The 13041-nt window shown below is 38.0% G+C and overlaps 1 protein-coding gene across 2 annotated transcripts in view; it reads right to left on the minus strand.

Moving 5' to 3' along the window:
• Positions 1-7976, minus strand: part of LOC143293790 (uncharacterized) — a 69490-nt gene extending 61514 nt beyond the window's left edge. For both annotated transcript variants that reach the window (XM_076605038.1, XM_076605037.1), the window contains exons 1-2: positions 7891-7976; positions 7418-7678 (exon numbers count right to left, since the gene is read on the minus strand). In XM_076605038.1, the coding sequence (XP_076461153.1) occupies positions 7418-7678; positions 7891-7911 (282 nt within the window). In that variant the 5' untranslated portion in view covers positions 7912-7976. The remainder of the gene's footprint in view (positions 1-7417; positions 7679-7890) is intronic.
• Between the last annotated feature and the right edge of the window lie 5065 nt (positions 7977-13041).

Genomic DNA, 13041 nt, shown 5'->3' on the forward strand with positions numbered 1-13041 from the left:
GTCACTGCTGAAGCACACATTTTCTCAGTGTGTATTGACATTGAACCACTGGAACAAAATTATATTATGCGGTCAAATAAAATTACCATACATATTTCATACACAAGAAAAGGAATAAAAACAGATTTCAGAATGTCTCATTTTCAGAACCATTACTTAGGTACTTGTAAATAATCCACACACACACACACACACACACACAAAATCATGAACCCCCAAATTGTTTAAGCTTCTACAATGTTATCAGTTTACTGGGTACTTTGAGGTGTATATTCCAAACTAAACAGTAGCAGGTATAGGACTGAGTACGGCAGAGTTCAGAAAAAGAGAGTGACCATTTTCCCACTCCTTTCAGAACTAGTTACCTCATTTGTTTATCTAAGGACTTCTTGAACTCCTCACCCAGTTCTCATGTGTGAAGATCTTCAAAGTCACATGCGGACAAGACCAAACCATATTGCTAACAGAGCTAACCCTGTTTTGATCCACTAGTTGTGTGTGTGTGTGTGTGTGTGTGTGTGAGTGTTCGCATGGACATTCAAAAGGAAGTAAAAATTGCAGTGACAGTTGGGGTAAGAGATAAACCTTGCACACTGTTATCATTTTAAAAAAATAAATAAATAATGAGAAATATAGAAAATATCCCTTCTGGGATGCTGACACCACTTCAACAGTATTTGCAATATTTACACGACAAGATTAAAAAACAAACCAAAAAAAAACAAAAAAAAAACTCATATATATGCAGACACTCACACACCAAACCCTGTTTCGAAAATTTGAAATTCAAATGTCTTTTCTATTGCTCTCTTCATTTTTCTACCCTTTTCCACCATTGTTCCTGTTGTCATCTACTTTCTGCCTTTGAAAATTCCAGTCCTATCATCAACATAATTATTTACAAACAGATGTCTCTCAAAGTCAAAATGCCAGAACTTGATACTCATTGCTTTCATTCACTTTCAACTATATTCCACTTTGAAGATGTGAGTTAACTTGTGTTGACTTTAAGCCCCCCCCCCCCCCCCCCCCCTTTTTTTTTTTTTTTTTAATTTTGCTCTTTTTTGTTTTGTTTTTTTTGTTTGGTTTTTTTTTTGCTTTTCTTTTTTTGAAACAAAAATACCTGCATCTCTAAACTAGTCATGTGTTCAGTGCATACTATTAATTTTTTGTGTTTTTGTTTACCAGTCTGTCTATCAATCAGTAAACCTTCTTTCCTTCCATTTTTTTTCTACAACAAAATTTACATTGTAGGCCTATCAAATTTTTAAACAACAAACCTAAGCCTATCAAATTTATAAACAACGAACCTAACACCAGGCACCCTTTTTATTTCTCTTTGCATATCAATAGTTTTCAAATGTAAAAGAAAAATATGCAAAGTAACTAAATGAATAAAATATATTTTAAAAAATCATTCAAACAGGATTTTAACTCCAGCAAAGTAAAGATGATACAGCAGTGGTTGACAACAACTGATTTGTGTGCATCAGTCTTGCATGTGCGTGTGTGAGTGCGTGCGTGCGTGTGTTGTGTGTGTGTGTGTGTGTGTGCACCATACAAATGTGTGTTCACATGTTCAAGTTATTGACGTGCCATCAGGGAAGAGGCTGCCATGCGGCTTGAACTATTTGCCGCTGGAGGATGGTTATAAATATCCTGGTCGTACAACTGCACGGCTGTTAGCAAGTCACACACACACACACACACGCCTGCCGCTCCACCCTCAGCTATTCTGGCCGGGCCACTGTCCTTTCCTTCTATTCAGTCAAGACTGGTAGTGCTATGTAAACTCTGTCAATCGGCTGTCGTTTCCTTGTGCTCCTGAAAGCAAACCCTTGTGCTTAAATTAAAAGCATTTCTTTAACAAAGCTTCTACTGCACCGTTGAAAGAAATGTGTGCTGTTTTCAGATATTTAATTTATTGTAATTTGAATTCTGCTGCAAATAACTATGCAATGATCTGTTTTAGAATCAAAATTGCAAACCAGACAGATAAAACCAACGAGAAAACTGTTTGTATGAACAATAGATATGGCTTGATATTTATTTATTTATTTATTTTAATGCTAAGTCAGAATAACATTCCTTTTTTTTACAACTGAAAGGGAAAAAAAACAGACAAAAAATTAACAACATCTACAACAGCATTATCACTCATATTCTTTCACGGTGCAAGATGTGGTGTTTTGCATTATCATGGGTCACAGTGCCCAGCTCCAAACCCAGCAGCTCTATTTCTTGTCTGTCACTAGTCATAATCATTAATGATTAATATGACATTACGCACATCACCACCCTGCCTGTTTCCAACCCAGGATGAGAAAAAAAAAACATGACAACCTGATCAATTTCAATAAAATACTGCCTATCTAAAATCGCAAGCTTCATGATGGTCGTCTAACTATACTGTTTCTGCTTTGGTTAAAAAATATATATATATATAAAAAAACACCTCAAACAAAGCAGGCAGTTAAAAATAAACAGATAATATAAGTACTAGATGGGTGTGGCGATTCAAAAATAGAGAGAGGGGTGAAAGACAAAGGAAGGAAGTTATTCACACTCAGTTATTGCACATGACTGCACCAACACATCCATACACACAAAGTGACACAAGGACTGAAACTATTGAATTCAACCAAGATATCCTTTTTCTGAACACCAATTATCATGCACACGTCCTGCACATCAGACAATGTGCATGTGCATGCCTGAGCGCGTGTGTATATATGTGTGCATGCACATACTGTTTTTACAATGCAACCAATTTTGAACAGATGCCACTCCCTAGTTAACTAACTTTACCTATTCAGAGAGTTGTTTCCAGCTATTTTATTGATCTTATCGAATCTTCATGATTCCACACTCCATAAGTCTATCACTACAGTATCAGTTACAATGTTGCTCACATGCCTCACACCTTCTTCCCTGGGGAGCCTTCAGGAATGAGAAACAAAGACAAGCCCAATGCTTCAAAGCCTGGGTCACAAAGAAGCAAATCCCCCAGCTTGCCTTCAGAATAGCCATGCTGAGAGCCCTTACTGTTTCCCCTCTCCGCTCAATCAATGGGCCAACTGTTTTACAATTCACAATCACTGACTCAGACAACAGCAGACAGGGGCTATGTTACGTATATGCACACACAGTAGAATGTGGATCCTTGTTACATTAACTGTTGTCTGTACATTTTATGCATGCATTGTGTGTTGTGTGATTCTTGACAGCAGATTTGATTTGATGCATCAATAAGAATGGTCTGGATAATATGCAAGACAATCATACATGCGACATCAACTCATAATTAGCATGTGTAAATGACCACTTGGATGTGTATACATACATGCATAATTGTGTGTGAATACTGTTGCACACAATCTATTAGCCCTATCATAAACTTGTAAGGAGGTGTAAAACAGACTGAGCACTGTTAATGTCTCAAACCAAAAACTTCAAGTATTGAGAGAATGGGATAAAATTACTGTCTTAAAAATAACAAATTTCAAGGGCATCAAGAGGGAAGTAGAATACTGAATAGTAAGCATGTTAGATTCAATAAGGACAAAGAGATTTTTTTTTGACAGACAAGTGATAGAAATGATCTGTGACAGAGGCACAGAAACAGGGACACACCAAGAGGGTGACAGAGACAAAGAAATGATATGGGCTAAAGGCAAACATGAGACAGACTAAGACAACATAAGAGAACTCTGATGAGAGATAAACATGAGCTGCTCTAACCTGCCTCTTATGTGTGGTTTACACTGTTACAGTCCTACTTTCTTGGTCTTGTGCCATCAAGTTTCACAGGTTCTTCATAAAAGCAAGCTCTCAACTGCTTTCATTCTCTCTTTGTAAGATAAACAAATAACAATGCAAACTATGAATATTTCTATCACTGAAATATGCAAGAACCAAAACAAAAAGATGTGAGCACAAATAATCTGAACTAACAAACTCCAAAAAGACTTGCTCTTTTTGTGCTTAAAAATTTTTTTTTTAACATTTAAGAAACAGAGTTTCATGCAGAACTTGTGATCTTTTGAGCTACATTATAATCACACTGAAAAAGAAAAAAAGAAAAAGCCCAACAAAAACAAAACCAACCTACAAAATTAAATGAAGACAAATTACAATGACTGAAAACCAACACACATGTCTCAGTCATTGTCTTCTGTACCACTATCAGTCCTGACAGGCTCTCACGTTCACAGTATAAATTTACATGTGGATTCTGTACAGGACAAAGATAATGGCACAAAGTGAGGAAGAGAAGTAGATAAGAGAGTGAGATAGAGTGTGTGCTTGCATGCTATGTGGTGAAGGTACAAATGCGGTGTGTGTGTGTACAACATGAAACATTTTTTAAAGGAAGAAATAAAGTAGCATATACATTTATACTAGGCGCACGTTTAATATTGTTTATTTGTTCCAATAGTGTGTTATTCTGTTACTAAATGTAAACTTTCTTAGATCTGTTCTAGAATATTGTTTAAATATTTGTCTGTACTATTTCTTGTAGTGTCTACCTTTGGAGATTAAAAAATGCATGCTTTGTTTACATTGTCAAACCCATTAAGTTTGTATCTTTGTATGCAACTAAATTTAAAGTAATTATATACAAGTTTAAAACTGTCAAAACAATTTATTATTATTAACATTATGATCATTATTATTATTATTCGAATTTATATCTTCTGGTATCTTCTTCTGGTTGCAATGTGCACTAATAACACGACGATAGCGTCACGTTTTGGGCAATGAGAGATGCGTCAATGACTGAATAAGGTCATGTCATGCCTGTAATCTTTATTTCGCAATGAATCATCGACTGTGCATTACTGGGGGAGAAAAATATAGAAAACTGGAGACAGCTTCACGCCATCGCCATTCGAAACGTGTTGCAGTGCTTAACTGTCAGATTTCGTTCACTGTTCGGTGTTCACACTTCCGTCCACGCCTCATGTGTAAAAATAAGGTAACACCCTGATTCGGCAGCCAAGTAGCTGTGTGTGCGCGCATAACCAGCACAGGCCGGGGGGAAAGGAATTGTAAACGGAGCCATTGAAACATAGCCTATCACAGGCACACACAGGCACACAGAGCACACTGAAAGCTCAGCTGCCCCAAGCCATTACGGCTGAATGGCGTTGCTTCAAACGTCATTTGCATAGCTGGCCTCTTCACTCCTGCTTCGCTCTTTACTTCCTTCCCACTTGAGTCCTCCATTGCTCTTCTGATTTACTCTGATGTCATCACTGTCTTCTTCTTCTTTTTTCATTAATATTATTTTTATTTATTTATTTATTTTCTTATAGGTAAAAGGAGGAGGAGGAGAAAACACAAACAACCCCACCGTGCATTAGTCAATACTGAATCAGTGAATACTCTATTCCTCAAAATGAGTCAAATGTGTATCAATATTATATTGTTAAAACACAGCATGCAGCTGAAATAAATTAACTAAACCACAACATGGTGTATTAATCACAACTTTAAAGGCTGGAACTGTGCTGAGACTGATGAGAAACCTTTAAATGTCAGGGATCAGAACTGGCATTACATTTCTTTTCATGTAATGTCAGGGTAACCGAGAATATTCAGCTGGCTGCTGGTGCTAATATGTTCAGAAACATTAAATCTGGAGACATTACAAACATTTTCATTGCACTTGTGATTTGCAAAGTGTAAACTAATAAATTCAGACCAATCACTTATAAAAGGACTGAACACAACTGTTAAAAAATTTAACTTGAAGACCAATTAATCACTCATGATCAGGGCAGACTCCATTGTTGCAAGTAGATCTACCAAGTGCCAACACAATGTCAGCATTACAAAAACTATATATTTGACATATCCTTATATTTTCAAATCAAAGAAAGAAACCATGATAATCATGAACTAGGTTTTTAAAAACTCTTCCCTGTCACCAAAATTCCAGAAAAAGTGGTGGGTTTTTAATTTAGTTCATCATATCCAACAGTTATTTAAAAATGTAATTTGTGTAAAAGCATGTAACTAGAAAAAAGTAGATCAATCTAACACAGTAAAAGGTAATAGAGGCAACATGTCTGCACTGTACAAATGGTACATAATCATGTACAAAATTAAACTGCAGTTGTATATTCAAATAAGGCTTCACAGAACACAGAGCATGCAGAGATGGGAAAGAGTGACTCAATAAAAAGAGGGAAGAATTTGTGTCACTGTGTGTGTCAAATCTTTTTTTTTAAATGTCATGTCATCCTTTCAGCAGAATAGCCTCTAGGCCAATGTCAACACATAGATGACAAGACCTGTTACACATCCACCCCACACACACCCCATACCCCTCAACCCCACCCCCCAAAAAAAAGAAAGAAAGAAAGAAAAAAAAAGTATATAATGTTTCATTCCTATTCAACATTCTTTCCTTTATAAATCTGAATGTGTTCAAGGTTTGTTTCTTTTTTGACAAAGTTGGGCTAGTTGCTTTCCACACATCAGAATAATTTTTTTTTTAAACCATGGACCATGACACTTTCTTGTTTTTATTGTCTCTCTCTCTCTCTCTCTGTGTGTGTGTGTGTGTGTGTGTGTGTGTGTGTGTGTGTGTGTGTGTGTGTGTGTGTGTGTGTTGTTGTTGTTGTTGTTGATGGTTTTTTGTTTTTGTTTTTTTGTGTGTGTGTTTTTTTTTGTTTTGTTTTTTGTTTTTAGATAAGTGTGTACAAGGAGATCACTTTATGAAATGTGATAACAAATGCTCACCAACACACACAAGATATCCACACATCATTATTGATCATATTTTAATGAGATGCATGGCTTGGTCAATATTTCTACATTAGTTATTATTTGTGTGAAAACAAATTCCTAAATCTATTTATTGTTGGTGATTTGAAATTGACAGTATTGGACGATGTAAGATTGATGACAACACATTCAATTGGTGACTCATTATCAAATGTCACCTTCTGTATATCCACGGTTCAAATGCCGCAAATTTGCGAGCAGATCAAAATCCCAACGCAAAGCCAAACTGACATAATACATTACATCAGTGACACGACAGTGACACAACCGACTTTTCCCCCGCTGCGATGTCACAATGACAAGCGAGTAAACAACAAACCCCGATCACGTACGCTCCACAGCTACTAACAACGCCTTCAAGAAAAATACACGATAGCTGCACGCTAAAAATGACTCCATACACAACACTACACGATTCTTTCTTTCTTTCGACTTTTTCTCCCCCATCATTATCACGCCCTCCCCTCCTCCACCTTTCACCACACCTCTTCAAATCAAAGACAAGCACTCAATCTAAATTGCATCCCTTCACCCCTCCGGTCACCCTTCCAGCGCTTTAAAATCGGACGCCAATTAACAAACATTTTATTTTCTAAATAAACAAGCAAAAAAACAGACTTACTTCTCCGAATATAAGGCCGTCCTGAATTCCCCCTGGAGTGTCCTGAGGTTGGAAGTACAATCTGACGCTTGTTAACAGTTGGTTTGTGCCCTTCTCCTCCCAGAGCAGTTGAATTTCCCCAATGCACACGGGAAAATCGTCTAATATTTTCAAATAGAAAAATTCTCCCAATTTCAAAATGTTCAGATTCCCATCCTTCTTAAATTTAACTGCCTTGTAGAAGGTGTAGGGTCCGTGCGATCCGCAAGGTGCGCCAATAAACTGAAATTCAGACATAATTCGTTGTTACCATTCTCCATCGGCACGCATGTGAACACTGAAGTCTACCAGAAATCTGATAATCGACTCTCAACATCTAGGTCACACGTTCAATAAGTATCCTGTCAAATGCAAGCTACGATCAACAAAAAATTTAACAGAATTAACAAAAATATTCAATAATATTCCTAAATAAATAAATCGCATCAAAATACCTGAGGCTGAATTGACTCCATCCTTAATATCTCACAAAAACAACTGATACGGCGACATGGAGAAACTTCGACAATACTTTTATTTGGTCCCGTAATTAGACCTTGTGACGTCGAGCTTCTTATTATCATAATCCATTCATAAATATCAATCTCATTTATCTTCGATGTGATTACGCTAAAATAAAAATAAAATAGAAAATGAAATTGTGCTGGCAAAATATTGAATTATATAAACTTTCTAATTTAAAACAAAAATATCAAACAGTGTCATTTTGTACGCTGGTGCGGCTAAGGCAGATAAGGGATTCCTCTAGCTCCTCGCGAGCAGACGAACTTTTTTGAAGAGGCCACCCGAACAGGTAAAGTATGGATTGTAGTTTAACGTTGTCTGTCGTTTTCTGTGATTTGATTTCTAGTGCGTCAGATTGTTTAAATGCTCGTTATTGTGGTCTTTGACCTTGATGTAGTAACTGGTCGATAGTTTGTTTGTTTTTGTGCGTTTGTGTTTTGGTTTCCGCTGTAGGAAAGTGAACGATTGCCAGTGCTGAAGCGTTCAACGGGGGTTTACCCCTCACATGAACTCCCACCCTCTTTCCCTCCTCCCCCCGATCTTTCGCGTTCATTTTCAAAGCACATTAATGGGTGTTCTTTCATTTTATTTTGTGTTTAATTCTTATTGGTTATTCAGAAATTAAATATAGATACATGATAGGACAGAAGAGTCCTGTCACGAATCTCTCTCTCTCTCTTGCTCACTTACACGAGTGTGTGTGTGTGCGATCTCATCAGTCTCTCTCTCAGTCTCTCTGTGCATATAACTTCTTATAACCTGTTGTGATGAAATTATGTGTGTACAACATTCCTCCTGAAGTATTTCTTAGTTGATAATGTGTTTAAGTTTTCTGCCTACCACTGTTGCTTGGTTTAACAAAATGTCATGTATTCATTTCATTTTCTTGGACTTAGTCCCTCTTGTGGGTGAAAGCCAGAGGAAAAAAAGAAAGATTGAAAATAAATATCATCAGTCAGTCAGTCTTTCTTTCTGTCACTCTGTGTGTGTGTGTGTGTGTGTGTGTGTTTGTGTGCGCGCCTCTGTGTGTATGTTTCTGTTTGTCATATTAGATGAGGGGAAAAAAACACATAAAAACACCAACTTGGAAGGAAAAATGCACTCTATGTGCACATGAGTGTGTATGTGTTTGTGCATGTGTGTTTTGTGTGTGTGCGTGTGTGTTTAACTCACCCATTTGAAACTATATAACTAGTCAAGCGACCTTGACTAACGTCAAGATGACTAAAAAACAATCTTGTGTAGCCATGTGGATAACACCTTGGTGTACTTGAATATGGTTTGCTCTTAGGAATGTGGAAAATTGTATTGATATTCTTATTGTTGACTTTGACTTTTATTCTGTGTTATAGGCTAACTTACTCATGAGTATGCTGATGGCCATATGAAGGCAGTCAGTACCAGACAAAAAACAACTCCACAACATTCAAAATCCACAAAAACTCCATTTCTCTGTCTATCTTGTTTTAACATAGTATTCAGTCATCAAGGTATTCAACAACTGTATTGTACTGGGTTACATTTTTGTCACTGTATGAAATATGGGCTGCTCTCTGAAGAGCAGTACATTTATTTTACCATCAAAATGAATTTTTCTATAGAATTTTGCCAGGGACAACCCTTTTGTTGCCTAGGATTCTTTTACATGAGCTAGGTGCATGCTGCACATGGTATAACATATCTCCTCAATGATTAGCACCCAGCAGACCACCACTCAGTCTTGTGGTGGGGGGGTAGGGGGGGGTGAAAACTGCAGTCCACGTATGTGACTCAAATTTGTCAGGGACACCCATTTGGTGCCATGGGATCTTTCACATGTGATTAGTGCAAAGGACCTCAGTTTATTGTCTCACGCAAATGACTAGCACTCAGACCACCATTCAAAGCCCAGTGGAGAGGAGAATGAAAACTCCCAGTCTGCTTGTGTGTATGTGCATGCAGAAGAACAAATATGCATGTTAAAGATCCTGTAATCCATGTCAGCATTTGGTTGGTAATGGAAACAAGAACATACCCAGCATGCACATCCCTGAAAATGGAGTATGGCTGCCTACATGGCAGGGTAAATAAACAAAATGGTCATACACATAAAATGTTACATGTCTCTCTGAGTGTGTATGTGTGCATACCTAAAATCTGATTGAATGACACATGAAACGAATGATAAACGCCCAATGGCAGCCTGTAGATGGCTCAACCCAGGTAGGCAGCCTGTTGTGCAAATGACCCTGTGTTTGTAAAGCGTTTAGAGCTTGCTCTCTGACTGAGGATAAGTGCTATATAAGCATCCATATCATTCATTCATTCATCGTTTATGGGACTTGAACCTGTAGACATTCGCTTTCTACCCAGCCACATTAACACTAGGCCACCACTCACAAAATAGCTCTGAATACATGGATGTCAGTATGCTGTTCTATGCAAGAAGCACCAGCCACTGAGTTTTATTTATTTACCTCTGTGTATTAACAAGGGGGGGAAGGCATTTGAGAAAACACATACAGACCCCGGAAACATGAAAAGAACCTAGCAAAATGAGCAGCTCTTGCCCAATCCTATGCTGACAAGGGTTGCAGAGAGATGCTTTGTGATAAACATACAGGTGAATGAGCCAGGAAAGTAGAAAGGAAAAGCCTTTTCAAAATATTTTTTTAAAGTAAGAAAAGTGGGAGGAGAGATATCTTGTATTTGTATTTCTTTTTATCACAACGGATTTCTCTTTGTGAATTTCAGGCTGCTGTCCCCAGGGAGAGTGCGCCGCTACACTACAGCACCACCCATTTTTTGGTGTGTTTTTTCCAGCGTGCAGTCTTATTTGTTTTTTCTATCGAAGTGGATTTTTCTACAGAATTTTGCCAGGAACAACCGTTTTGTTGCCCTGGGTTCTTTTATGTGCGCTAAGTGCATGCTGCACACTGAACCTCAGTTTATCGTTTCATCCAAATGACTAGCGTCCAGACCACCATTCAAGGTCTAGTAGAGGGGGAGAAAATGTCAGCGGCTCTAGCCGTGATTTGAACCAGCGCGCTCAGATTTCTCGCTTCCTAGGCAGACATGTTACCTCTAGGCCATCACTCAACATTTATTTGTTTTTGTTTGTTGGTTGTTTTTGCTGGCCCAATGTCCACACCATTTGGCATTACTCCCATGCTGCTCATCCCAAGCACCCCAGATATGTCTGTTGCAGTCCCAGAGCCACAGGGAGCTACCAGTGATAGGTCGCCAAGAGGCTACACACCAGAGGAGACCCTGCACTGCTTCTGAGTCACCTTGGTGGTCAGTCATAACTGTTCTGATTCAACATACACAATATACCATCTACTGGGACAGACGCTATCTGCCAAGCTCCCTTTTGACAGTTATCATTCAGTTGTGGAGCCAGACTGTGTGAACATCCCCAATGGAGTGTGAGACTGCCATCATATCCCTCCAATGACAAAGCCCCCATCAATCTGCAGATGCCAAACACTCGCAGCAAGCATAGAAGTTGATGGGAAATTGAAATTGAGGGCATCATGAAAGTGGGCCACAGAATCAGGGACTTTTTTTGTTTTTGTTTTTTGTTATTCTGAATGTGGTGATGAATGATGATGAGGATGACAATGCTGAAATGGAGGTCTACTCTGGGACAACCTGGCAAGGCTGTACTGTATGGTTAATTTTATAATTCATCTTAGTGTCAACCGGTGCTGAGAGATACAGATACCTGCAGTGGTGGTCAGAAAATTTAAGCAACACTCCCAAAGACATCTTTATGAACTGATGACCTGTGAGTGTGGTCCCAGTCTTCTCATTTGAACTCATCTTGGGCAAATGACTGAAAAATTAGAATCTGAATTGAAAAAGATCAATCATTGATGAACCATTTTGACCTTGGCCCTGGTTCTAGGTCACAAGATCAAGAAATAGCAGTCAGTACTTTGTGCTTCTTTTTCAATACCTGTTGGACTCATTTGGAGAAGACAGTTGCATCACAGTGTAAAAGAAAATCACAGCTTCCTGAGTGACTGTACTGAAGGTCGAAAGAGTTTGGCCAAACACTTTGTACAGTTTTAGCTGTTGTTGTTGTTATTGTTGTTTGTTCTTTGTGTTTTGTTTTATTTTGCACTGGGGGGTTATGTCGTCTCCCTGCATGAACAGCTATTTCTAGATAATTTCTAGGCAAATTCTGAAAGTACAGTTTTGTACTCAGGGGTTTTGAATAAAGAACGATATATATTGAACTCAGACTTGAATCTTAGTCACTAAGTAAGACAAACAAATAAATAAACAAATTAAAAAAAACACATCAACCAACCATTCAGTAAACCAAAATTCTTTCAGGCTGTCTTGCTTTAATAAAATAACTCATATTCAACTCCATGAGTTCTCAACCGTCGCAGCTGCTTGAGAAATCTCAGTTCATGGTCACATGATAACCCCCACCCTTCTCTCCCAGCTACCACAGTTCATTATTCCTGAAACCCTTCAACTGATTTAGATTGATGAAATGTGATTTTCAAATTTATAAGTAAGATTTCATAAAACTCTTACATAAATCATCTTATCAAAAACGCAAAGTTCAAAATGGGAAAACTTTGCATGTGTAAAGATTTTCAGTGGAGAGAAAGGATGTTTCAGATAAGTGATAGGGACTCCCCAAATCTTCCGATGTTAATTGTTTATTTTGACCTTGACCTTGTTATTTGTAACCAGGTGAAATAGCTTATTGTGTTTCATGCTTTTTGTCAGACATTATTGCACTCTAATGAACCTAGTCATCTATACAAATAGAACAAGATCGGTACATGGACAGGCATGGTGCTTCCTTTTTTGAGGAAGTGTCTGGGTTTGTTCCAATGTACCTTTTATTTACCCGTGTGCTAGCTGAATCGGTAGCGCAAGCATCACTGACTTGAAGTTGTGTACCTTGTGTAATGGAGAGAGTTACCACTCTTTATTATTTGTTAAATAGAACAAGACTTTTAAAAATAAAGTGGAAGGGGATCACGAAGTGAGATTGTTTCAATTGTCAGTTATACCTGTTGGGTTCTTCCCCCCCCCCCCCCCTTCTTTCCACCCATAAGAAAGTGCTGTGGCAG

This window comes from Babylonia areolata, chromosome 19 (assembly GCF_041734735.1).
Source record: "Babylonia areolata isolate BAREFJ2019XMU chromosome 19, ASM4173473v1, whole genome shotgun sequence".
In the NCBI taxonomy this organism is placed as follows: domain Eukaryota; kingdom Metazoa; phylum Mollusca; class Gastropoda; order Neogastropoda; family Buccinidae; genus Babylonia; species Babylonia areolata.